Raw genomic sequence first — 27,717 nt, 5'->3', positions numbered from 1 at the left:
AAAAGGTTATCCACATATTTCGTTCATATTGATTTCAGTGTAATCACAGCTTTATTTAAATTAAAAAACACATCCCTTGATTTTCTTTGGCACTTGCAAGTAAAGTCAAAAATGTTCAATCATTGAGGTGTGTCTCAATACTTCTGTCCAAATAATGCGCCTGCGCGCTTCAAGGGTCGGCGTGAGCGTAATGTGTTTGCCATTCCACCAATAATCTGTTTTGGTGTCCAACTAATGTTAGCTGTACATAAGTGCAGCAGTGTCCAAATGCTAATTTATGTATGTCTGACTGCTTGGCTTGGCTGATTCTCTGAGTTAAATCCAATGTGCGAACTCTCAATCTTGCTGTCAGCAGTGTTTGATGCTTCCTGTGTTCCTCAAGGGCTGCTCGGCAGAGAAGGCCACCTGGAAGGAAATTGACAGAGAACAGTCTGAGCGGGCCAAGGTAGCAGTCAGTTGTTCCATAAATCCCCACTCAAAGAGGGTGACATCGGAACAAAAATGGGATGCGGCTCAGTGGTGCCAGAGGTGTAAAAGTCACCAAAGCCATATGAGCAGATTCACTTCAGCATATCTGCATTGTAAACCTCCAGAGCATACACTATATTGATGTGTATATTGATGCTACTTTCTATTAGAAGTTATTCTGTGATGATGAGTACATTTCATCGACAGTCAAATGAGATTTGGAGGAGCCTGTGGATGGAGTTGTAGATGTACGTCTCCAAAGTCAAAAAGCATGCCAGGCTTCAGTAAGTCCCACGACTTTAGAAATATCGCAAAGACTCAGTGAGCGTCTTAACAATGAACTCTACAAGGGCCTTTTTGCGCGTGATGCCATCACAAAGGGGTACCTAGAAAGGAAAACTATAATGAACATAAAACAGGAAATGGAACTTTTACAAGCAAAGACAAAAAGACCCTGTCCTAGCTTTTAAATACACTATGGCCAAAGTGAGCAATCAAATGTACATCGCAAAGTAAACTACGTCTGTGTTAATGTGAAGAGACTCACCTCTCAGGCACACACAGTTATCTACATATGTCACTGTCACATGTACGTCATATTATATATGTATACGCACGGCAAAGAAGAAGTGCTCACTACCGCAGGTTTAGACATATTTTGGAGAGAAATAGTAGAAAAAGTCTCAGATTGTTTTAGCAAACACATGAAAAATGGGAGCAAAAACTGTTGCATTTATATTTTTGTTCTGTATACTTTAGAGGTCCCTAACACAAAAAGCACTCAGTAGCGCCCCCTGGGAAGTTGGAAAATATTTTTAACAATATATAAACACCAATTGACGCATTATAGGGTAACATGTTTATCATAACGGGACGCACGAGAAATTCAAGAACCCGTGCATGAACTTGAATAAGAAGTCGGCCATTTTGGTTTTGAATAAGCTATTTTGGGTGGATTTCAGGGCTCATACTGACAAACTCTGCCAAAATGAGTCCCAGTCAGAAGCAGATATCCTAGACTAATGAAAAATGAGGGGATCACACTGCTCAGCCTCCCTGGTAAGGTCTATTCAGGGGTGCTGGAGAGGAGGGTCCGTCGGGAAGTCGAATCTCAGATTCAGGAGGAGCAGTGTGGTTTTCGTCCTGGCCGTGGAACAGTGGACCAGCTCTACACCCTCGGCAGGGTCCTCGAGGGTGCATGGGAGTTCGCCCAACCAGTCTACATGTGTTTTGTGGACTTGGAGAAGGCGTTCGACCGTGTCCCTCGGGGAGTCCTGTGGAGAGTGCTTCGGGAGTATGGGGTACCGAACCCCCTGATACGGGCTGTTCGGTCCCTGTACGACCGGAGTCAGAGTTTGGTCCGCATATCCGGCAGTAAGTCGAACTCGTTCCCGGTGAGGGTTGGACTCCGCCAAGGCTGCCCTTTGTCGCCGATTCTGTTCATAACTTTTATGGACAGAATTTCTAGGCGCAGCCGAGGCGTAGAGGGGGTCCGGTTTGGTGGCCTCAGTATTGCATCTCTGCTTTTTGCAGATGATGTGGTTCTGTTGGCTTCATCAAGCCGTGACCTCCAACTCTCATTGGAGCAGTTCGCAGCCGAGTGTAAAGCGGCTGGGATGAGAATCAGCACCTCCAAATCTGAGACCATGGTCCTCAGTCGGGAAAGGGTGGCATGCCATCTCCAGGTCGGGGATGAGATCCTGCCCCAAGTGGAGGAATTCAAGTATCTTGGGGTCTTGTTCACGAGTGAGGGAAGAATGGAACGGGAGATCGACAGGCGGATCGGTGCAGCGTCTGCAGTGATGCGGACTTTGTATCGGTCCGTTGTGGTAAAGAAAGAGCTAAGCCGAAAGGCGAAGCTCTCAATTTACCGGTCGATCTTCGTTCCTACCCTCACCTATGGTCATGAGCTGTGGGTCGTGACCGAAAGAACAAGATCCCGGATACAAGCGGCCGAAATGAGTTTCCTCCGCAGGGTGTCCGGGCTCTCCCTTAGAGATAGGGTGAGAAGCTCGGTCATCCGAGAGGATCTCAGAGTAGAGCCGCTACTCCTCCGCATTGAGAGGAGCCAGATGAGGTGGCTGGGGCATCTGATTCGGATGCCTCCCGGACGCCTCCCTGGTGAGGTGTTCCGGGCATGTCCCACCGGGAGGAGACCCCGGGGACGACCCAGGACGCGCTGGAGAGACTACATCCTTCGGCTGGCCTGGGAACGCCTCGGGATCCCCCCGGAAGAGCTGGATGAAGTGGCTGGGGAGAGGGTAGTCTGGGCGTCCCTGCTGAAGCTACTGCCCCCGCGACCCGACCCGGATAAGCGGTAGAGAATGGATGGATGGATGGATGAAAAATGATGAAAAACTGCCAAGCTTTTTTTCGTTTGTTTTGAATTTGATTTTTTTTGCCTATGTTGGTCAGTATGGGTGGCGTATGGCATCAAAGTTTGACACATTTGAAAAAAATGTGGGTGCAATGGCCTGTTCATCGCTGCTTGCAGTTTTAATTTTAATAACATTTTCTAATTGATCCTAATGGGGGGGAAATTAGATTAGATAAAATTAGAACATTTTAAGATGCCCAAAGACAAGTCACGGAAAGGATTATGGTCGTATTCTATTTTTTACATTGGTGCTCCTCCCCGAAAGCAATTTTCGATCAATTTGACCTAAAATATTGCAGCCACATTTTTCCTGACAGGGCATAGTGCACGATTAAACTGCATCATTGAAGATGAAACTCGGACCCAGGGATGATTCGGAAAAGTTTGGGAAGCAGCGAATATTCCCTTGTGTGCTTTTCCAGCCAGTGGGCATAAAACAAAACAAAAACAAAAAAAGGAAAAAGGAATGGGAGAAATCACACACACAAAAAAACAAAAAACAAATGTCACAATTGCATGATGCTTTCTGGCTGAAATAAGATTCCCCAGACCCGTGGCTTGCTTGAATGTTTGCGCGCACACTCTTAAAGTAAAAATAGGGCTTGGTGAGGAAGGCTATTTGTTGTCTTATATATAGAAAGTGTCACAAGCAATACATTAAAAACAGACATACTGATTTAAACAGGGCTGTTTGAATGGACGCACGCCTGTTTGCACACATGGGAGATAGTTGGGGGTTTACTATCGATATCGCAACATAAAGACTGTGTCAATACAACGGCGTCAAATATCCATACTGTTGATGTCCGATGAAAGCCGAGGGTTTTAGGTACATGTGTTGTCAAAACCGCGACCCGATATGTACGTCCAAATGTTGTCAGCATTTGAATTATATCTGAAAAATAATAAAACATTTGTCTATATGGAAGACCCCAACTTAGACAAATGCATTTCGTCGCTGTCAGACGGAAACCCAATGTTGTCACTGGTTTCAAGTCAGCCCTTCGATGATTCAGAAGCTCCAAAATTGATTTACTCAATATAAGATATGTCACGATAAAGATTCTAGCATTTCAATAATGTTTGCACAAGTGGAAAAGTTCTACCTGTAACCTTTCATTTTGCCTGCGCTACACTGACACTGTTTTAAAGTGCTGGTTTATTTATCTATTTATGATAGATACCATGGTCAGTTTGAAGGTATCTTTTAGCTGGTAATGACACAAAAAAAGTGGAAAAAGACGTTAAAATGCTCTTTTCATTACTTTTTTTTTTAACTTTGCATCAAAACATTGCATGACCAAAATTATATATCGCTGGTGTTGGGCCGAAACCTCCTATGTGCAAATTTGTTTAATTACATATTCCTCCACAAATCAGTTCCTGTGTGTGTCTGTTGTTATTACAAATTATTGGGTAATCAAAAGTGCGGAAAATGGTTTGCTCTTTTTGACGATGGAATGTTAATGGATCAACAAGACAAATGCCGAAAAGTGGCGGTTTTGGAGATGCGAGGATTCTGCCCGATGCCAGCTATATGCACTTTCTGAGTACGTTGTATATGCATATTTAATGTTGAATATATAGTTGATTACAACGCTCTAGATCAGAGGTTGCACCCTTTGATAGATGATAGATGATTCTTCACTTTTTATCAAACATCCAGTGTGGCAATTAACGCTAAACGGTTGCATATATTTAAAGGGGAATCAGCATACAGCTTAGTTTTTTTGTTACATTTCAACATTTTGTCAACCTTTTTTTTCTTTGCTGTGGGACCCTATTCTCATTCAAAAATAAAAAAAAATAAAAAAGAAATAAAATAAACATTCAACACGTACATAATAAGCTCAATGTAATTCGAAATTTGGCCAGGCTATGAATCATTCTAGACTCAACTATATTCGGTCCTCTTTTGAAAAGCTGTGGCCATTCTTTCCCACCCCCGAAAATTTCATTTCAAGCGAGTCTCAACTTTGAGCTGAGCAGGATAGAGGGAATAAAGCAGGCGGGCGCAGAAGAGTCGCAGTCATGAGGGGCCAGGAGGGCAGCACAGACGGGAGATGAGAAAATTAGGCATTCTCCTCGTGTGCTGCAGGAGGGGGAGGACACTTAAAGCGTCCGAACATCAAAGAGGAGAGGAATATGGGTTTAACCTTTGCACAAGAGGGGTTTGACACCTGACCTCAATAAAGATACAATTTCTCTGGCTACACACACACACGCAATGCCATGCAGAGTTTAACCTAAAACGACTGGACATATATGTTGCATGTTTCATGTTTGGAGTGGGATTTCTGGATGTGAATTGAGCAACAAAACTAACCATGAGTCATTATTTTTACATGGGTTGAATACTTTCTTTGCCAGAGCTGCGTTACGACTTTCGGCAAACAATTGGGCAAACAATTCGGTTTTGTTTGTTTGTTTGGACAAACAATTCCCCTTTGGGGAATCGTCAAGACTTTAGAAAGAAAATGGAGTTGGTTACCCTTTGAAATAGTTACACCACTATTAGATTTTTTTAATTATTTTGTCAGAGGAAATATGTATAACTAATTACATTTGATTACATTTTGATTCCTTATCTTAATTTTGACTGAATACAACTACACAATGTGGAAAACATGATACCTTGTTGACCTAATGACAAATGTGCACAATTTAGGTAATAGCGCTTCATATGATAACACAGATAAGTAATGGCATTATAGCGCTATATATAAGAAAAAGTTATAAACTTATAAAGATGACTGTTCAAAAGTCAATGTTCTTTTATGTGTTTAAAGGTTTAACTCTAAATTATGAGTCTAACATAGTCTAAGTCTGATGAGTATTTCTAGTCTTTGCCATGTAAAGAGAGGCGGTGTGAGGACCCATTCATTGAATTATTATTATCCCATACATGATGAACTCTCGAGCGCCAGGCTTAAATCAATAATTTCCACATCGCCATTCTAAACATTAAACGTGTTAGGGTCTTTGTGTAAGATAACATTACAATGGGTGTATCTCAAGGCTCTCTGTTTGTTCTTTTGCTTATACAGACCATGCAGGCAGTGGCAAATATATGCTGATACAGGCTTCCACAGTACTGCTGCTACGGGGTTCTAAAGCTGCAGGGTGACTGACTTAATCTTGCATTATGTCAAAACATCTTTAATGCATTTTATAATTAGCATATACAGTATCAAAGGATGTCCCATATGGTTTGAGAGGCAATTACAAGATTCCACTCTCTTGAGGCGCTTGAGTTTTAGTTGAGATGTAAAGGAGTGCTGGAGTACCGTGCTGAGCGGAAATCAGAGCAATTATTTTCTTTGCATAGTCCTCTTAAATCCCACGTTCCCAAAATCATGCGTGTTAGGGGAATCGAAGACGCTCAGTTGGCCAAAGGTGCGACTGTAAGTGTGGATGGTTGTTTGTCTATATGTACAATTGGCTGGCAACCAGTCGAGGGCGTACGCCGCCTTCTCGCTCAAGTCGGCACATCAGTCACGCTAATGAGGACAAGAATGAAAGATGATGGATGGATGTGTGGATGTGCTCCATCTCTGTCCAACAATCCAGGTGAAAGCATCGTTATCTTAATGTTGAATTACACAGCAGCTTTTGGTAATTGTGCATATGTGTTTGACGCGTTAAGTTTTTGTCAAGCAATGTTCGTATTGGACAGTTTTGATGGGGGGGGAAAAAAATGTAAAACAAAAAATGGAGGACGAGAGGTTTTGACAGCTCAATTAGCAACAATGTTTTTCAAGGTCAAATTCATACACATTTTAGTTTTTGACAACACGTACAGAACATTATCATTCCTCATTCGTCTTGTTGTGAAAGTTTTGCTTTTTCTTTGACTATTTGGCAGAAATTTCAACAGTACCATCTTACCGACCCACTCGATGGCAGAATGGCTCTGCAACCCTTTTTCGTGTTTCGTGGATGAGTCGCTTTACTTTATTTTTGTTGTATTTGCTTTAATTCTAAAGCGGTTCACTTTTCTTTGCATTTCATTGGCATTTGCGAATGTTAAAATGTTACCCAAGTTTTATGGTGGAAAATGTTTGACCCTGGTTCTTACATTACCTTATTTTTTAGAAGAAAATTGAGCGATTGACATTTAAAATAAAAACAAAATTAAAAAAACCCCCACATTTTTAACATTCTAGCCGTTAGCATGGGTTCAGTTCTCACTCAGTGACAGTGTGAATGGTTGTCTGTTTCTATATTCTCTTTGGCGACCAGTCCAAGGTGTAGCCTGCCTTTGGCCCGATGTCAGCTGCCATAGGCTCCAACTTTTTTAAACCTGAGCAGGAAAAGGGCTGAAGAAAATGAATGGATTGAACAATCAGCACCACAGAACGAACTATGTTCCACTTTGGAAGTTCCATTGTATACCTACTATCTTATGTGTTTTTCTTAACCGCTGTAATTGATAGCAGCATCGGGTCAAGGGACCACGAACGATATGACAGATGATATGATAGCGCACGTTTAACCCGTTAACATCTGTTTCCCTTTAAGCACACCTCGAGGCGGCTTAGTGGTTGAGAGAACGTGCCAATTGTAACCTCCCTGATAGCATCATATTGTATCTTATATTTATGTTTAATTCAGAACATTTGTGATCACGACAGCAATCTAAAATGAAGATTTGTGGGCTTGAATGTCGCTACTACGACAGATTTCTAGTTATTTCTTCTTCAACTGCTTCTCAGTATGGGCTGTAGGATTTTGCTCCCAGGAAATAAGAGCTTGAACGTAACCACTTGTCTCGTGTCCAACGACAATGCTGCTCAATCATCTTATTAGGCGCACAGCGAGAGGCGCTGGTTATCTAACTGCGGGTCCGCTAACCTGTGTTACATCACCGCTCGGTGACGGGTTTCGCAGACCCTCTTTGTACAAAGCGTGTACGCACACATACAAACACCAGACGCTCTAAATGCTTGGACAGAGAAATGCAGATGTGCACAGGTCTGCAGCAGCCCAGATAAAACTAGGACGACCGGGGTCTCGGTGGAGCACAACCTTGTATCTGTCAAGCGAGTCAGCGTACGCAAAGTGCGCAGGCCGGGCTGGCTGGTTAAGTGTTTCTGTTTGTCTCATCTTTACGCCTCCGTGGCCTGACTAGTCTCAGCCATTTGTCCCAAAATAGAGAGTCATGACTTTGGATGCACACTTAAAGCTGTTTGCCACCTTGCACAACCAGCAAAAGGTATAGCTCCAGTGAAAAGTTGTGTTTTATACTTTGCTATAAAAGGGAATATACCTTTTACACTGTTTTTTGACTAAACTTTTGTATGAAAACATGCTTCGATGTTCAAAGAATTGGGCAGCACAGTGACCTAGTGGTTAGAACTTGTGCCTCACAGTTCGGAGATTCTGGCTTTCGAGCTCGGCTCGGGCTTTCCTGTGTGCAGTTTGCGTGTTCTCTCCGTGCTTGTGCGTTTTGTTTTTTTTTCTCTCCAAGTTTTATCTGGCTTCCTCCAACATTGCAAAAACATTGAAGTCCCTGCAAGGTGAAAAAGATATGTCTTTTAAGTTGACACGCCACCGAGCGTGTTGTTAACAACCTGGCCAAATTTGAATGATGAAAAAAAAAATTGTCTATTAAATAAAGTGAGGCATAAAAATCCTGAAAAAGCTCTGCTGAATGTCCCTGCTCTCAAAAGCTGTGGGCGTGTCCGCTGAATGTGTCAAACCACGCACTTTTGCAAATGACCCTTCTTACGCCCACACTTGGCTACGTGTATGAGACGTGACAATATATCCGCCTAGAGCCTCCGGTGGTTGCAATATATCCCTTCTAGTCGTCCTGGGGCTTTTTCACACCGCGACAACAAAGCGCTCTAAAGCACCTAAGCCAGCGCAAAGTCCCAGTCCATGTCAGACTTTTTTTCCCATCTCTCTTTTTCCACCTTTCTCTTCGTTTCATGCACGTACTGAATATAATAAAATTATTCAGAGGGTTCGACGCAAGCTGTTCTAATTTCTATAAATGAAATATGTCTGACATCCACCAGACACGTGCGTGGAGATCACCTACCTGTCTGCATGCACCTCGATTAAATTCACCAAAATCGCGTCTGTCTACCTTGCGCCAAACGTTAGACGGGATCTGAGCAGGCGTAAGGTTAGACCAACTTTCAGCCACCACATTGTTACATGCACCAGGCAGATAACAAAGGACCCACCCTCGTTGCGTCGGTACGTCTAATCTTGGTGTAAACCGGTCTGCCAAATTGGCAAACACGCCAGTGAGCTTTGTGCTTGCACGAAAACCAGCCTACGCCACTTTTTAACCATTCTCTTAAGCCATGTTTAGCGCCATTCGTGGTTTTATTTTTGTAGTTTCTTCCTGTTTTTTATGGACTAATACGGATCTTCTGTGACTAGTGTCTCGCATTTGAGTCCATCTAATTGACAAGGAGTATCAAGTGAAGACCGACAGTTGACTGCTTGGATTTGATTCTTGTCTCTTGTTTTATTTCATTATTAAACAACAATTTCTTTGAGTCATATGCTCTTCATCCGCCATTTTGGTGCTGCACATACTGTATTTTTGGCAATAAACCTGATTCTGACAAAACACGTACATTAGAATGCTGTTTAACTTCAGGCACAACTGGTCTGTAAAGTGTCACGTTTGTGTGAAACTAAACATTAAAAATTCATGTCATGTCTATTCGTGGGGTTTTGGTCTCCTGTTCTCGTCAGCCATGTTCCCTGTGTCGACCAATCAGCTCCTTCCAGCCACTCCTATCTTGTCCAGGTGTGCTTCATAGTCTCGTCAGTTTGCTTGCATTTAGTTCCTTAGTTTCTCAGTCTGTCATGTTTCCATAGTTTTGTCGTGTTTTCTGTAGTTGCGAGTGTAGTGTTTCGTTGTTACTCTGAATCTTGATTTTTCTTTTTCTTTATTGTGGGGGCGACTTTGTTAATTTCATATTTAAATTTTTCCATGTGTTTTCTTTGCCTATATATATATATATATATTTTTTTTTTTTTTTGCATTCATCCTTCCTTGCCGCCCCCCCAAAATAGTCGAATGGTGCAGTCTAGTTCTACCACCAAAATAATCATCATTTTGTTCGAATGAAACAGAGCATTATCATCTTAGAAGATATTTGCAGACATCCTGAAATATCACAAGTCAGCAAACCATGGCAGGATGCACTAAAATGAACAGCAAGGTTTAGATGTGCTCCGCATTAATTTGCTCCACCCAGTTGGTCGTCCTCATCGTAACATAGCGAACGTGATGTAAAAATATCTAAATGAGGCCCCCCGGGGATACAGAGACGTGCTGCATTCCGAAATAAACACCAGAAGCCTGAATAAATGCAGTGTAGTGGTGCTACTAGGACACACTGGGTGACAACTCAGCACCTGCTAGACTGCTTCCAAGGCTATTTGGGGACACGCTGCTGTAAATGAGCAGAGTGAGAACCTGTGTGAGTAATTGGACTGACTTGGATGTAAATACAAACAGGCCGTGAGGCTGCAGGGTGTGACATTATTTGATTTTATCTTCACACAATCACAGCCTGTTCACACCCCTGTAATAGGCTCACTTTGCACTCGTGCGTGACTGTGTGTGTGTGTGTGTTGGGGACACCATCACATTGTGGGGAGTCCCCAAATGATCTCTTGTCGTGATCTGATTGTTTATATTAAGCCGACTAGGGCGGACTTACCATGAGGCAAATACAGGCAAACGTATTGAGGGCCCGGAGATAATCAGAGTACCCAAATGTCTCACGAAACTGATTCATAAAGTTTTGTTCAATTTAAAGCAGGTTTAAATTGAACGGTTTAAACCGGTTTTAACAGTTTTCACGCTGACAACTAATGTGTGTAGGCGACAACAACAAGAGCAGCAGTAGCAGTAGCACTGCTGTCAGTGTCAGCTGAGGAGGATGCAGTAGCGATGAAGAGGAGAGTCACTTGAGTGATGCTTTTCCTCATTTTATCATTGAAGACCTTGTGTTGAGGCAAAAAAAAAACTTTTGTCAGAGCAGTACACTCATGCACCAAGACTGGGTTTGCCCCCAAATGACAAAATACACCCCTTATGTGTAAGTCAGTCTTATGTTGTATGTGCATGCGTGCGTGAATTGTAGTCTTGATCATTTGGCAAAGATTGTTTCCAATTTCCGATAACATCATTTGATTGGAATGACTTCTTAAAAAATGATTGTCTTGTGTCATTTTGAGCTAAAAGACAGCTATTTAACACACCCAAAAATCCCTTTAATTCAACATGTGGCCCACGTATGAATCATTTTGGCCTCAAGTGTGCTGTATAGATTGTTTACACACCACAAAGTAATTCAAGCAACAACACACAAGTGGCTAACCTATGAGTCTCCTGTTAGTGTGAGCACCACTACTACATCACAGTTTAGAAACAGGCGTACACTGGGGTCGTGGGTAAAGTGTAAATTTGCACTAACTCTCACCCTGGAGGAATTCTTCCCCTTTAGGATTATTAGAAACAATGCTGACCTCAGCTGGACCAGCGGAGTTACTGCTGTTGTCTAATGATGAAGGCTCAGAATCGACGCCCCTGAGGAGATGTTAGCCCATTTGTTAGTTGTCTAAATGAACAGGTGGACGGCCATAGAAACAATAGAAATAAGGCACAGAGGAGAACTAATGAGGCAGCTGCTTTGAAAGACATTGTGTCTGCTGCAAGCCCACGTCGCTGCAAGCGCAAACAAGCAGGCAAATAAAGACAACCTTGCATAACCTCTTGTGGAGGAAAAAGAATGAAGGATGGAAAAACAGCAGGCAGGGAAAGTAAATGAGATTGTGGGGATGGTGAGAAAGGCAGCAGCGAGAGGAGGAGTGGGGGAGGGGGGGATGGCGAAATGGAGTGTGTTTCAAAAATAAGAGAAGGTTACAGAGGGCAAGGGAGCGACGAGGACCGAATTTTGAGAGCAGCGGAGTGGAGAAGCCTGATGAGAACGGAGGGGAGATGTGACCTCGCGCGCGGCCACGGCGTGAAGATCATCTCAAGGTTGTCAGATAAGACGACGGAGGGGAAGAAGGGACGCGTGGCCACGATGGAATGAATGGAGGAGAGATAAGAGGGGAGCATAACAGCCAGGGAGGAAAGAGTGACACAGGCCACTGGAAATGATTCAAGCACCCTTGCCGCTCAGAGGCATTTGTGTGTGTGTGTGTGTGTGTGTGTGTGTGTGAGAGAGAGAGAGAGAGAGAGACTTGGACAGTAGTGATTAAGTACAACGAGGCGGCCCACCAATAAGCAAGCAGGCTGTGTTCCATTCCTTAATGAGTTCCCTATCCATCCCCTCCTTTGCGCCTGCTCTCCTCCTCGCGTGCATCCTTTATTTACTGTCCTTTACATTATCTCATTTGCTCTCCCGCCCGTGTCCCATTATCATTCATCTTGCATTTTCCACTTGTCCTCCCTTTTCAATATTTTCTGCCTCAATTACTTCTTTTCTTTTGTTTTTTGTTTTTATTTGTCGCTTTACAAGCCCACCTCTTTTGTTTCCATCTCCGTGCAGCGAGTGGGAAAGCAGGAGAGGACACAGTGTCACACTTTATGTGGAACACTAGCATGGCTCATTTTCACACATTTAGAAGTCTCATCTTCACACACTTTGCTCTTCTCTATTGAGGCCAGGGGAGAAGCCTTCAAGGCACGGGTCTCCAACTCAAGGCTGGGGTGCCCGATCTGGCTCACCACACCATTTTATGTGGCCCACTCAAGTCAATAAAATGTTCATGTTTCTTGCTAAATGGATTTACACAAAATCTGTACAAAAATTGATTTTTTTTTTTTTCCCCCACTTTAACTGGTTTTACAAGCGTTTTCACCAAATACCTTAAAGACCCTATGAAGTGAATTTAGAGCTTTGTTTGTAAATACATGTATGTCTGTGTTTGAGCTCAAATACGATCCATTCCAAGATGAGCTAAACCGCAAAAGTTGTCTTAGGACCAGAGAACAGAAACTGACAGCCCTGACCTCAACCCAATCAAACACATTTGCGATGAACTACAACAGAAATTGTGAACCAGGCCACTCAAATTCACACAAAAGATGTTGTAAAAAGTCTTCCCAGAAGAGTGGAAGCTGTTGTAACAGCAAAGGAAATCCATATTTCCACACCTTCCGGTTTTGGTTGCTGTAGGTGAAATACCCTTAGTTATATTATTTGGTGGATTTCTGACCTTGTTTAATAGCATATGGGGAGGAGTAGTCATTCAGATAAAAGTAGCATTATTGCGTCCACATGGCGACAGATTTCATATATACAGTGCTTAACAAATGTATTAAACCAGCACCCAGTGTAAGTTTTTATCCCATAGCAGCCCTAAATGAACAGCATCGGTAGTTACAAAACCATCTGTGATTGCCAAAATCAATGGAAATGGTTTACGATTTAAAAAAAAAAAAAAAAACACACACACACACACAAAAAAAACAATAAACTATCATTTCTAGTCAAATTATTTGACCTTGACTGACTGAAATTTGGGTAAAAATGGTCAATTGAGTTTGAAATTCCTCATTGTTGTTCAAAATTGTTGTCCAATTTTGAGCACTCGCAGAAATTGAGAGAGTCCGCATGAAAGCACATCATGATGGATGGTCACTTCTTGTTTTCTATGACAGGTGGTCATTTTTATTGTTGCAAACTTTACTTACAGTATAAATGTCACCCAGGTTTGCATTTTTTAGGTTAGCAGCATTCTAGTATAATACAGTTTTCTAATTAATTTAGATTAGCATATCGATGGCCGAAACGCTGAACTTCCTCTCTGAAATCTGATCTAATGCAGAAAGCAGTTGTTGCGCTTGACATTTTTTCCAGTGAACCTGGAGGTTGGAGATTTTGGTCAGGTGACTTTTCTGGACAACATAGGGCGGGATTATCTTGCAGACAGTCTGCAAATAAACATCTTTCCCTGTGCTCATCAATCAGAAAGTCCTGCAGATCGGAGGTTTTGCGTTTCGGCCATCGGGTCGCTGAAAACCTTTTATCTCCACTTTCAGATAATCAGAACTTATAACACAATGACATTCTGCGTATTCTCCAGCATGTACTGATAAAAGTATGAAAACAGTCAATAAAAACTTGCTTTTATAACACCACGTTTATAACCAGTATCTCCATTTGCCAGCATAGAGCGATGAGCGACGACACAATTCTCATAACGTTGTTTTGTTTGGCTGTCCTTGGCTGCGTCTAGCCACTTGATGATATTGACGACGCAACTACCGCAGAGCTGATTTACTACAAACTTGGTGACGCTGACAGTGTGGCATTTGATGAGGGGAAAAAAAGCCCTTGCATTTTGACAGTGTGACCGATCACTGCTTTCACAAGTTTTCCCACTCGTATATTTTCCTACTGCGGCTTTGTTGGATGGTGATGTTCACCAACGTGGAAAACATTACAAGTTGCCTTCAGTACTGAATCTATCATTTCCAACACATAGGAAAAAGGTGAAAACTTTCTCGGGGTCTCATTTTTCAAGTGTCGCTGTGTAACAATATCACCTGCACTTGACTTGAACTGAACTGTCGCCTTCTGTAAATCAAATTAACGCTAGTTTGATGGCGTTAATGGGATTAGAGTCAGGGAGAAGTTAGTCCGGTCTGGACGTGAGCCATGGATCTGGTTCTTTCAACATCTCACAGGGTCCCCGAAGCCAGCTGGCAGGTGCTGTTGTACTTCCATTATTTACAGCAATCTCTCACTTATTTGGTGGATTTTATTTATGTTTTTATATGAGCGGAGGTTATTTGAGAGCTACGAGGCCTTTTTATTTAATTAGTCAATTTATAGTTGATGATAGGCTGGATGATTCACCTTTTTTTTGTCCAAGTCAGCACTTCTTTATCCAGTATTATGCCAACAATATTGTTGACATCTCTTACAATTCTTGCAGGATCAACAATGTAGTGTAAAACAGAGGTGTCAAACCGTGTTGTCATTGCAGACCACATCGAAGTTCTGTTTTTTTTATTTCCAACATATTGATGGATATGGAAAAATACTGGCAAGCAGACACTTCATTGACGAGCTTTGGCAGACCACATAAAATGGTGTGGCAGACCAGGTGTGGCCCGCAGGCCTTGGGTATGACACCCATATTGTAAAAGCTTATTGGGGTAAATTAATACATTCAAAAGTCAGACGACAGGTGCAACTCAATAAATTAGAATATCTTTGAAAACCTAATTTATTCCAGTAGTTCGATTCAAAAAAAGTGCAACTTATACATTATATACATTAGCAACACAGGGTGATTGTTTTTAAAATATATATTCTGTATATAATTTGGATTTGGATTTTAACTTAAAGCCAACACCCAAAATTGACCATCTGAAGAATTTATTTTTGTATTATTATTTATTATTATTATTATTATTATTTTTAATATAAAAATTAGGTGTGAATTTGCCTTCTGAAAAGTATTTTCCTATGTGTTTAATGACATAATAATGTATAATATATTAGTTCCACTTTTTAAATTAAATTACTGAAATAAATAAACCATTCTACAATCTGTTTTTAAACATTTCTAACTAAAACGCTCCCCAAAACCAGAAAAGGCATTTATTACAAGCATATTCCGAATCAAGACATACAAGACATTTAAATTGCTCATAAATTGTAAAATATTGATCATTTTATTTTTCAAAAATGCAGCAGAAATGTTTTATGCTTTGACACAATCTACCCATCCACCTAGTCAATATGAAAAAGAATATTCCTCAATCACCCGTTTCTTTTTTGATGCAAAAGCTCTTTTTCCGCCACCCACAATTTTACAGTGTTGTTTTTCGGGTGTTTGGCTGACAGTGAACTAAAGTCTTAGCATGGATTTAGGATTCCATACTATGGCAAAGTGGCACGGTTGGGAGTATGGAGGTTCGGGAAAGGGCATGGTAAACACAACACGGAAGTTGAGGCTTTTGTGAAAGAGTTACTGAAGTGAAAATACAAGTACGAGTGGTTGGCAAACAGGCGAGACTTTGAGATTTACAACAGCAAACAAGATTGGCCCTTTGTCAATTTTAGTGGCAGCTATGAGCGCAGCATCACTTCTGCACATGACTAGTTAATATGAATGGACTGGTATTTATTCTCCAAATGCTTTGAAACGTAACGCGGTGACACAAACTGACAAAAGAGCCCTTAAGCATTCTGTGTGTAGTCAGCTGGATAACCTCCAAAATCTTTCCAAATTAGAGCACGTTATGATTTACACAAGAAGCTGAAGCCTGATGAATAAAATGACAGTTTGATTCAAAAACAAGGAGGAGGACGTTTGAAGTGTTAAAAATGGAGCATGAGATTAGTTTATCAAGTTTTGAACAACGAACGGTCGAATGAGTCTTGAATTCTCTCTTTTTATTTTTTTTTTATTTTTTTTAGAATAAAAGTGTAAAGAATTTAACCCTTTATCGAGCACTTTTTAAATGATTTGGAAATTCAAAACTTGAATCCCGGGAAATGATTGCAGGGCATTACAAAGCTTTTTTTCATTACCATCATATTAAAAATAATTCCATACCGGTATAATATACAATTTTGTCATTAGGTTTTATCTGTTGATTGGCCGGGAGAAATCATATAATTACGGTTCCTTGCCCTATCAGTTCGCATAACAATTATCAATGATCTTTTTTCATTTTTAAATACAGGAAGTGACTAATTTGTCAAGTGGATGGATGGCTTTTCTTCAATTTCCTTTTTTTCTTCTTATCAGAATGCAATTATTATGTTAAGTTGAATGCAAATATGATATGATAATTATGCTGGTTAAACCAAAAAATTAATCTAACAAACTACAAGTGTGTGGAAGTGGTTGCTAAGAAAATATTAATTAAAGAAAAAAACGGGTTCATATACAACACATTTCTTATGTTTTTGGGGTTTTTGTTTAGTAATTCTTATTCTTATTCTAGGGGTTCTTTTTTGGTATTGTTTAATGGTGTGAGCAATGAAGGTAAAATCTTAATGTGCTAGGATTTTTTTTTTTCCCACCCCCACAACGCCTCAGAATCATAATAGCCAGGCTTCCAAAAAACTCAAATAAATAAATAAATAAATAGTAACGTTTTTCAACATTTTTAGGAATTTACGGGCAGGTGAAGGGAAAGGAGGGCAAGGGTCGTTCATGGTTAAAGGCGGCTGGCTGGGGCGCAATCATCATCACGATATTGCATTATCTACACAATTCTATCTCGTCACCTGGCGGTCAAACAATTAGACAGGACGGTGTTCCAAAATGCCCCATAATTTCGACGACTAAACAAACGTACCGAGGCGATGACATGAGACTGATTGAAATGATGACGTATAGCAAATAAAGCCTTTTAAAGACTAAAGTAGGTGACATACAGTTACAACCAGCTTTGCTTCAGGACAGCTATACAATAATAGAGTAATATCGGAAATGAAAGCAATAATGTGGTTAAATAAGTCAATGCAAGATCAGGTAAATGCTATAAATCGTCATCTTTATCATTCTATTTACAATAGTTGAACACATAGCTGGTTAGATTGATGCTCTGTTGGAACATCTCGGAGGGCTGGTACAGTATATTCCTCTCGGTAAAGTCATAATCGTTTGCTTTTCCTTCAGCTAAGGTTATTTTCTTTTAAATATGTATTCCCTCTTGTTCTTCTGCTTTATGACGTTCTCCTTAGCTCAACTTGATCCGGGGCACATCTTTTTTTGTTGTTGTTGTTGAAAAACAGAAAAAGAATGCTACATTCACATTTCACAGGTTGTTCAGTTGGACAGCCCCAGCCTCGTTCTGTCTCTCGCTCTCTCAGTGTGGTCAGTTTCGCATCTTGACACTCCTTTAAGTCACGTCAGAGGTACAAGTTGGCCCGCAGCTAATCGCTGTCGCTCGAGCGCTGCCTTGAACAAGGAGGCGGTGTCCTATCCGAAGCTGCGCCAGAATCAAGTCGGGCCACCGCTGACCGCTGTTGCTCGAGCGCTGGCTAAAACAAGCAGGCGGTGTCTTATCCAAAGTTGCGGCAAATACAATTCGGTCCACCGCTGACCGCTATTGCTCGTCGTCCTATCGGAAGATGCGCCAGATACAAGTTGGTCCGTCACCGACTGCTGTTGCTCGAGCGTTGTCTAGAACGAACGCACGGTGCCGTATTCAAAGCTGTCGTTCGGATTGCCGTTCATAAAAGTGCATCTCCACTTCGTCATCAGCTCCCACACAGCTGTTGTCTCTCCATCTGGAACAATCCTGCAGGGTAATTAGTAGAGGTATTTGTGTCCTATCGTTGTTTTGTGTGTGTGTGTGTGTGTCTCTGTGTAGAAGCATGTGTGTTGTAATTATGTCCCGCTGGGGGCAAGATTCTCGCTGCGGTTATACACGCGTGGTAGAGTGTGTGTGCGTGGAGATGTGCGTGTGCGGCAAGTGCGTGTTACTATACGGGCTGTGGTGCGTGTATCCCTGGTGGGGATGGCCCATCCTCATCCCCACCACAGACCCGGGCGTCATGGGGGTCATGGGCGTGGCGGGGGTAACGGTGTGCGAGCCCGGCGTCACGGGTAGCGAGCCCGGGGTGAGCGAGGTCATGAGGGGGACGTCGTCGGGCGAGCGGCGCAGGGTGAGGGTGTAGTCGGGCGGGCAGGTGAGGCGCACCGTGTCCAGCGTGCTGTAGATGTCTTGCGTGTCCAAGCCGTCCAGAGCGTCCAGCGTGTCCAGAGTGTGATGGTGGTGCGTGTTGTTCCTCTCGTCCGCTGACGCCGCGTCGGACTCCAGCTGCTTCACCTGCAACGATCAATACAAGGATTCATCACTAAAGGCTTTCGCAGAAGAACCGTCAAACCTCGGGCCAGCACTAAAGCTTGCGGAGTTACAAGTCGATTTTCAAAACGAGACCATTTGGGAGATCGTGACCTCAATCTGCATAAAGTGTCGCCTTTGCTCGAAACACAAATCATCATTTCCCATTGAAATGAATGGCAATGTCATTAATCTGTTCCAGCCTCCCCCCCCAAAAAAAAACAGAAAAAACTGTTGTAATGTGTATTTTAATGAGGAAAATTAGCACTCCATAATAATGTACTTTATAAAAACAGACGGTAATGATTTAATTAAATAGAATTTAAAAGAATTAAACACTTCACACTGCATCAATTGAATGGCTATTGTGCTGCTCCTTTTGGTGTGCACTTTACAGTGTGGCAGCATAAGACAAGACAGATTTCTTTCGTTCTTTTCTTCCTGCAGTCACAATTATGTATAATGCAAACATCACGTCGATGATGTGATCATGGGGGGGGGGGGGGGGGGGGGGGGAAAGAGAGACTGTGTTAGATTTTAGTTTGTCACATTAGATGTACCAATGGGGAACAGAATAAATAAATGATAAGAGCGGATATTTTAAATAAAGAGAGCACAAAATCAGTTCAGTGGGAATCAGCAGAGCATGTCAGCGCTAAAGGAAATCTGGCATTTAGCGCTTGGTAACACCGCGTGAGAGCCAACAAACAGAACAAACAGCAGGCCAAATAGTCCCCGGAACACTTTCAATGGATACCAAGTGAGGGACCTGGACACAAATCACACGCGTGCATGTGCCCAAACAAACGCAGACGTGCACACACATGCGCACGCGCCCGCACACACATGAACTCGCACACATATTATCGCTCCAATGGCAAGCTATGTTTTGCAGATGTGCTCCAATGGCAGCTGATCCACTGGCAAGCCACTGGCCATAAAGATACTCATTGACAGACCCGTCACGTGGCTTTGTGTTAGTTCTAATGGAATTGTCTGATTAATTACATACTGGAGGTGACAATGACCACAAGCGCGACCACAAGCTCCAGACCCCACACACACCCAAAAAAAAAAATCACTCGTTGGTATTGTTCTTATAGTGTGTGGTGTACTCGAGATGACCAACATAGCACACCGCACGCTTAACAATTTAACCACCGACTTTCTCATCCTTCGAACCGGAACTCTGGCATAGTACCTGAACTGACCTGTGAGAAGCAACATGGTAACCCAAGACCATTTCGTCTTCTTCACTGTACAAACACTCAGCTTTCTCAAGTCTGGTTGTTTTGCATTTATTCAACTTAAGCCCAACACTCCTTTTAGTCAAATTATAAAGAAACAAGTTGGTCCACAACTGAACGCTGTTTTTTGAGCGCTGCTTCGAACGAGCAAGTGGTCTCATATCCAAAGCTGTGCAAAATACGAGTTGATCTACTTCTTTGTTTACCTCCTGATTGGCGATCGTTCTGTTTTACATGACAACCGTGTAGAGTATTCAGTGTCTTGGACACAACAACAAGGATATTTGATCATGACTATTGAACTGGTTTAACATTTACGATGGTGGTCAGGATCATCTGTAGAGACATCAGATTTGCTGACTTTGAAAATCAGCCCAATTATTTATTTGTACTTCACTCTACGATTATGACTGCAAGCTTCTTTTCTGAAGAATGAAAAATGGTACCCAAACTGATGTGCACTTTTTTCCGGTACTCTTTTCAGTTGGAACCAACTACAGTAGTTAAAGGATGTGGCTGGACTCAGTGCAGTCTTATGATTGGTTGACAGAGATTTGTCACTCCAAAGGAAAAACAAGCAAACCAAAATGTGACTCTTCTCCAACGCAGCTTGGCCGCAAGCCATGAAGGTTGATGATGGAAACGCAAGCCAAGATCAAGGTGAAACCATTCCAATGAACACAGACATGAACTTGCCACGTGGGGTTAAAAAAAAATGCTGACTCACCTGTAGTGACATCAGTCCTTCACCGTGAAGGTGAGCGGCAACATCCGCGGCCGTGATATCTCGCCGCGGGGGAGGGAGCGGACGTGGCCGGCGATGCTCCAGCCGCCTCTTGTCTTTCTTGTAGAGTAGAGCGGCGAACGCCAAGATGTTAAGAAACAACAGCGACGCTCCCACCGCGATGGTCACCGAAAGTTCCGTCGAATAGTCCTCGTTGGGGACGTGGACTCCGTTTTCGCCGCCGCCCTGTCCTAGAGCAGACTCCGGAGGCTGTTGCGTACCTGCTTGAGACCCCGGATGACGGGTGCTACTCGGAGGCCATCCCTTGGAGAGGCGCTTGGTGTAAGAATAAGGAGTGTCGTCCTGCGGGGAGGGGCTATGCGTGAAGGAGGACACCGACTGCAGGAGCTCGTTGACGTGATGCAGGTGAGGAACCAGCTGGAGCCAGAAGGAGATCTTCGTGGCCCGATAGTGGTCTCTCACGCGGGGCTTCAGGCCAATGTGGAGGTAGAGTTGCTCTTTGGGGGTGTACTTGGGCCAGGCGACCTCCTCAAACCGGTTCGGTTTCGTGTGGATGAACTTGGTGTCTTGGGGGACGGGCTGGTTGGGGTCCCTGGAAAGGGATACATTCAAATTTAAGCAACAATAGAGTAAATATTTTCAGTGTCTGCAGTGTGTTGCTCCAAAGTTAAAAGGTGTTATTCGACTCACACTGCAAAAGAGTTCAAATACAGTATTACCTGTCCATGCAACAAGTTAATCGCCATTGCAGAGTTATTTATTCCTAGCAAAACCTTGTTCTTATTTTGGTTTTTCTATAAGGGGCAAGGGAAAGTACAGACTGAAGCAATGAAAGGTCAAAGACCTGAAGCTTATTGCAGCATATTGAAAAAGAGACACGATGTCACAATGTTGCAGAAAGAAGGTTATTATCTTTTTCAAGTAATGTCTTAACCAATCATGCTAGGATGCTTGAAAGACGCCATTTGATGAGTCACTCAATGTGATGCAGGCAGGCTCTTTAGACAAGAATAGCTGCTATCCTTGTGTGTAATTACTGAGCAAATTATTAGATTGACAAACTTCCGCAGCGGATCTGCTTGTCACACTTTGAAAAAGCCTCAAAGGGTGTCATTCTGGTACTGTCGTTTCATATTACAGCCTTTTAGAAAGGACAGACGACATTATCAAACAGATCTACGCAAGCTTGTGCACTGTTGGAACACTTCCAAAGTAGAAGAGTTTGACACACACAACAATAAATAAATCAAAGAATATGCCACTTTTGTGTAAGGTCTTCCGCCGACATTGACAGAGAGGTCAGAGGACCTGGACTTTTCATGGTCTTAAACTCATTTTCTACCTGCTGCAAGATAATCAAGCAACGGTTGAGGCACTGGGAAGAATCCAGATTTGACTCAGACCCAATAAAGAAGAGAAAGCTGTAAATATGAAGGTACAGAAAAGGATATCCAAGCAAGAATTAGGAAATCCCAGTCCGCATTTCTTTTATCTCGTTCAAAGTCAATAGATTTATCCCAACCAGTCTTACTCGCATTTCAGATTCAACCATTTTCAAGGTCGGTCCTTCCACGTGAACATTGTTGTCAAACCAAGCAGCGGCTTAATAAATTGTGTGATTCTTGTTATAGCTGCCAATATTTCCACAGCCATATTGCATTATTTCTCTTCATGACACAACCTGATAGTATATACCGTATTTTTTTGTTGAATAATAATAACCAACAGAAATTGACTGGCAACCGGTCCAGGTTGTAACGGCAAACTGTGATGTCGTTGGTGAAGCATTACCTGTTTGTTCGCAGGGCAGAGATGGATCTCTTTTGTGTTTGTTTGTTTGCAACACAGCATTGCACAGCGAATTGTTTATGTGTGCCATGTGAACCCTGTTCTAATTCTGTATGTTGTGGCTTAGCAACGTGCTGCTGTGATTTAGATGAAGGCCCCCCCCCCCCCCCCAACCCCCTCTGCAACGCTCTGTGGAAGTGTGCGGGGGTCTCAGTGGAACGGGCCTCCAATGGATTAATTACTGGGAACGACACAGTCGGAGCACTGAAACGGGGTCCAATCCTCAACAATTGCTTTTATTTCGTGTATGGTATGAGAGCAAAGCGATAAAAGATCCTCTTATCAGCCCCTATTGTCAAGTTTTGAACGTTTTCATATGGAGTCTTTCTGTCGTTTCCTCAGCCGCTAATATACTTCCACATTGAGTTTATTTAATTGTATCGACAGAAGCATTTTTAGGCAACTGGCAGTTGATTTTCATATGATATTATAAGGGAGGCAGGAATAACAGCGTCTCTTTCTTCTTTTACCACATTGCTTCGGCTTTCGTCAGTGAAATCTTCAAGTGGTTTGAAAAGGCGTCTTGGATTCTCCCAGTCGCGGTTCAGAGAAAAGCTTCAAGATGCTGTCGTGACAGCGGATTTAAATCACTGAGCACTTTTCAAGAGTCGTCTGTTTCCTTTCCGGATGACATTAAGTTCAAGTTTATGAGGCCTGACGAGAGAAAGGAGATGACGATAACATATTTAGCTTGCGGGCCCATTATGGGTGCACAATTTGGAGTTCAACCTAACCCTTCTGCAAAGCTGCCAGTGCATTGCTGTCTGAAAAACAACTTGCCCAAAACTTTGCACCCTGTGCAGCGCGACCAACTTGTGCACCCCTGGGCAATCGTCGAAGGGAGGTGGGGGTGTTTGGAGCGCCGCCCGCCCCAAAGAGAACGCCACCCTGGGCGGCTGCCCATATCGCCCATATCAGAAACCGCCGGTTGCGGCAAGTGCGGCGTCTTGCTTCGAAGTCATTCCTGACGTGCGGCGGTGTGTTTATGAGTGACCTTGTCCCGACGGGAGCTTGTGTCATTTCATTTGGAGTTTTTAGCTTTGTCGTCTGTGGAATTTACAGACAGGCTTCGGGAGGGCGCCAGAATAAGGCTAATCCAACAATAATGTACAGTTACATACTGTACAATGACAATAGAGATATGGTGTTCTTTTGTACAGTAAATCTATCATATGTGCACACTTTGGCCTCGGGTGGGCCTATCTGTGTCACAGAACAAACACTTCCTATTGACATGCCTGCAAATACAACAAAACAAAGAGAATGTGTTTTCATGAGCGGAGGTGTTAAGCTTTGTGGAATCTTGGCGCTCTAATTTCTCTCATGGAAAAAATGTGCTATTGTGCTGCCCACACACATAGCGTGTTCACGATGCCAAATATCTTCTTCTTTCTTTAATTCATTATCACCCTTGTGTAAGGGGCATATGCAGGTATGCACATAAAAGCAGGCAACAATTCTAGGCTGGGAATTTTAGGGGTGCTCACCCCCTGTGGGGATGCATCTCATTTCTATATTTGGAACTTCCTAGGTCCTAGCTCCTAACACCTATGTGTACGTGAGGATATTTGACAGAGGACTGATGCAGGATGAGGTAGGAATGCTTCGGGGGGGGGGAATAAGACAAGCGATGACATCATTTCACGGAGACGTCTACTGAAGATGAACTCACGTCATTGACGTGTCACAAATGAACCGTCTGCGTGGCTCAATTATTACTATCACCACAAATGTCCACTTACGCTTCATATATTAAGTTGTATTACATTAAAGTCAAATATAATCAACACTGTTACGCTTTACAACTTTGCAGCTGCAAAGACGATCGTGACATTTTTGGAGTGACTTGTAAATACAGTAAGTGTTGATATGTTGCTTATGTATTACGTTCAATGCAAAAACAGTGGAGAACCGACGGTAGGTTTTTTTATTTTCATTTGACAAAATCACAGCCTAATTACAACACAAACCTTAAAAATATGCGGTTGGGGTTAGGCGTAGAGTAACCATGAGCCAGTGTCGTTATGCCTTTTACTATTAAATACTGCCCCAAATACAACAGACGCTCAGCAAAATATGTATATTCAAACTAAAATAATCAAGGAAGGCAGCTGGTGCACGGCCATTTTCAAACGTCAACATCGAGGAGTTATGGGACTTTCGCGGAGGATACATAAGATGTCCTACGATTTAAAGCTAGCTCTCGGAGGCTCCTCGATGCTCGATCCTCGAACTTGAGACATATGGTGGCGTGACAATAACTTCCAAGTCGTGTTCAGTGTTTTGAGGAGCGAGGAGCAAGGAACGTATTACGGACAAACAAGCATTCCCACGCACACCTTCGGACAATTTAGACTCTTCAATGAATGCATTTCTTTGGAAAGTGGGATGAATCCCGAATACCCGGAGAAATCTAACACAAGCATGCAAACGCCACCCAGGAAAGCCACAATCTGGATTTGAACCCGTACTGTATGTGCTACCCATTAGTCCACCATGGATCGCTGCAAACAGACTTTTCTCATAATAATACAACGTAAGACTCACAATGTAGTCAATATTACACGTTGTAATCATCTATTGACTCTACTGACCATGTTAATGTGACAAGCGAAACACATCCTTTTGTTGATTATTGATGAGTGGCACACCCAAATCGATATCCTTAATTTCGTTTCGTCCACTTGTAGTTACTCAGATATTCCTATTTCAATTTTTTATTATTTTTATTTTTTTTGCAACTCCCAGTATAATGTAATAATTAGTGCCATATCCCGTGGTGTTTTTATGGGTGCTATGATGAAACGTAGTAAATACGCCCATGTATGGAAGTAACAGTAGTCTGGCCTAAGGGGGGCAAGCAAAGTTCCGCACTGCAGCCTTTAAAAAAAAAACACACAAAAACAAATTACAAATGGATGTGTGTGATATACATAGATGTGAAGAATGCTGAAGCAGAGCTTTTGTCTTTTGGCTTCTTGCTGTAGTCGGTGAGAAGACAAAACATCTCCTCCGAGGGCAAATCAATGTGTCCCCCGTCGGTGTGCTTTTTGTAACCACTCACCCCGTCTTGGCGAAGTTGGTCCAGTAGGTCATCACCACGGCGCTGAGCATCACGTCGTTCTTGGAGAAGTTACAGTTGAACAGATCGGTGGGACCCACCATGGGCACGCCGAACACGTACGGCACCTGCGTGCGCACACACGCAGGGGGAGCGAGGTTTAGTGCGACCAGGTTACATGGGTTCTCTTGACAGGAAAGCTACGCTTAAATGACACATGGCAAAAAGTCTCAGCGGAGGCAGACACGTCTTTGTGCTTCGGGGAGCTGCAAGACATTTCTCGAAACTCATCTTCGGCTTGACAGGTCGCCTCCCATCAGTGAAATAGATATTTTTATAGATTCATGTCATTATATATAAGAATACATTAGTAACAATGATGGTGTTGTTGTCGTAATAATAATAATGATAATAATAATGTCAAACCTCCAAAGTCAACCAGGCCAACCGATGCACAATTTGCATTTCAACCTCGGTGAGCATCTAAAAATAACTCCACTCCCACGCGTGTTTTGCTTTTTCTTTGGCTTTTATGTGATGCCGCCACAGAAGAGTACCTGTGATGGCCAAGAGAAAAAGTGTGATGATACACATAAAACCAGAACTCAGACGGTTCTTTTTGGCTACTCAGTAAAATATTGGCAATATCATACATTTATTTTAATTTGAACTTTTAAATACACTTTTTATACACTACACGACGCATTTAGGTGAGATAAACACTTTCCTGTTCGATCGTCGTTACACGTATGTCAAGTGTCATCAAAGGATCAGTAGTTCTACCTTTATTTTAGTTTTATTTTTTGACTGTTGAACTTCTCCGCTATGCACTTGTATGACACAATCCAGAACGTTAAAGTGTTGCTTACAAGATTGCATGTTTAGGTAATATAGGTTGGAATGAATTGAATAACTTTGGTTCAAATGGGAACATTTATTTTGGAACTAAACCACAAAATAAACAGAGTTAAACTACTGCCTCATAGTGAGGAGCCCACATGACTGTAAGTTACCAAATCTGTTTTAAAAAGATGGTAGCTATTTTTAGAAAAACAAAGATGACTGAATCCAATAATTCTAAAGATTCACCAGCTTACATAAATGGTTGTTTTTATCATTCATATCATTACAAATTTGTTTAATTTGCATGCATCTTTGAAAGGAAATTGCAGGTAAAAATAGAAAAATGTCAGAAAAGAGAAGATTAAAAGCTCTGCTAAGTGAAAAGTCTTCATGCAGGTTAGGTATAATAAATAGCACTTGCAAAGTCCCCTATAGTTCTATGAATCTTTTAGAATCTCTTTAACCGTTAATCTTTTACACTTCCTCAGTCTGCAGTCGACAATAAAAAATCCAATCTCGACATTGTGGGTTGAGCGTGGAGGGCAGTGTGCTACTGCTCACTCGAGATTTGCGGTTTGCCAGTTTTAGTATCACTGTAATATATAACATTTTCCACAAGCGTGATTATTGCCGGAGGCGACCGTGAGCGCGGCACCTCTCCTCTGTTGGTGGATTTATGTTGATCAACCACAAGAAGCAGTCAGGCACATCAGACCCGTTAGCTGCAGCTATGCTAACATTAGCACGTCCGCCGCGTGACGCGCGGCCCGTTTAATCGCGTCGTAAAAGTGCGGCGAAACAAAGCGCTGCGTTTTTATGAAGCTGACGAAGAGAAAGCTACTGTATGTGCGCGAGGTCAGCGTTATCGGCGCCCTTTCAGGGATGCAGCGTTCGACGTGCTGCCGCGGTCCATCTCCATTAGCTGCTAACTATTAACACCCAGCAGGAAACATTTACATTGACTTGACGTCCACAAAAGTCGTCTAGCAGGATGGTTAAAACATATATTCTGTTAAAAATAAATGTGGTGCATGTGAAATTATGGACGATCGAAAATGTATGTGTAGCTTAAGTTTTGACCACGGTCTCTTCTGTGATGTTAGTTGAACTTCAATTTTGTGGACTTGCAAAGCAAAACATGTGCAAGAGGTTCCTCGCTCAAAGTGCTGCTGGCATTACGCTTGTGCGATCATTCACAGATCAATCATTATCAAGATACATACAGTACATATCATAATCGAAGGCATAGCGGTTAGCTTGACTATCGCACATTTAAAAAGATCGGTGTTCAAATCTCCACCACACCCATCGCCCTAATCAAAA

The 27,717-nt window shown here is 42.5% G+C and overlaps 1 protein-coding gene across 1 annotated transcript in view; it reads right to left on the bottom strand.

The window, feature by feature from the left end:
- Positions 1-15,430: 15,430 nt before the first annotated feature.
- Positions 15,431-27,717, bottom strand: part of LOC133486994 (neuroligin-4, X-linked-like) — a 30,049-nt gene continuing 17,762 nt past the window's right edge. The window contains exons 8-10 of the mRNA XM_061792914.1: positions 25,555-25,679; positions 20,625-21,234; positions 15,431-18,635 (exon numbers count right to left, since the gene is read on the bottom strand). Of these exons, the coding sequence (XP_061648898.1) occupies positions 18,228-18,635; positions 20,625-21,234; positions 25,555-25,679 (1,143 nt within the window). The 3' untranslated portion in view covers positions 15,431-18,227. The remainder of the gene's footprint in view (positions 18,636-20,624; positions 21,235-25,554; positions 25,680-27,717) is intronic.

This window comes from Phyllopteryx taeniolatus, chromosome 12, assembly GCF_024500385.1.
Source record: "Phyllopteryx taeniolatus isolate TA_2022b chromosome 12, UOR_Ptae_1.2, whole genome shotgun sequence".
Taxonomy (NCBI): Eukaryota; Metazoa; Chordata; class Actinopteri; order Syngnathiformes; family Syngnathidae; genus Phyllopteryx; species Phyllopteryx taeniolatus.
Note: the sequence above shows the minus strand (reverse complement) of the source record. Positions and strands in the feature narration are given on the sequence as shown.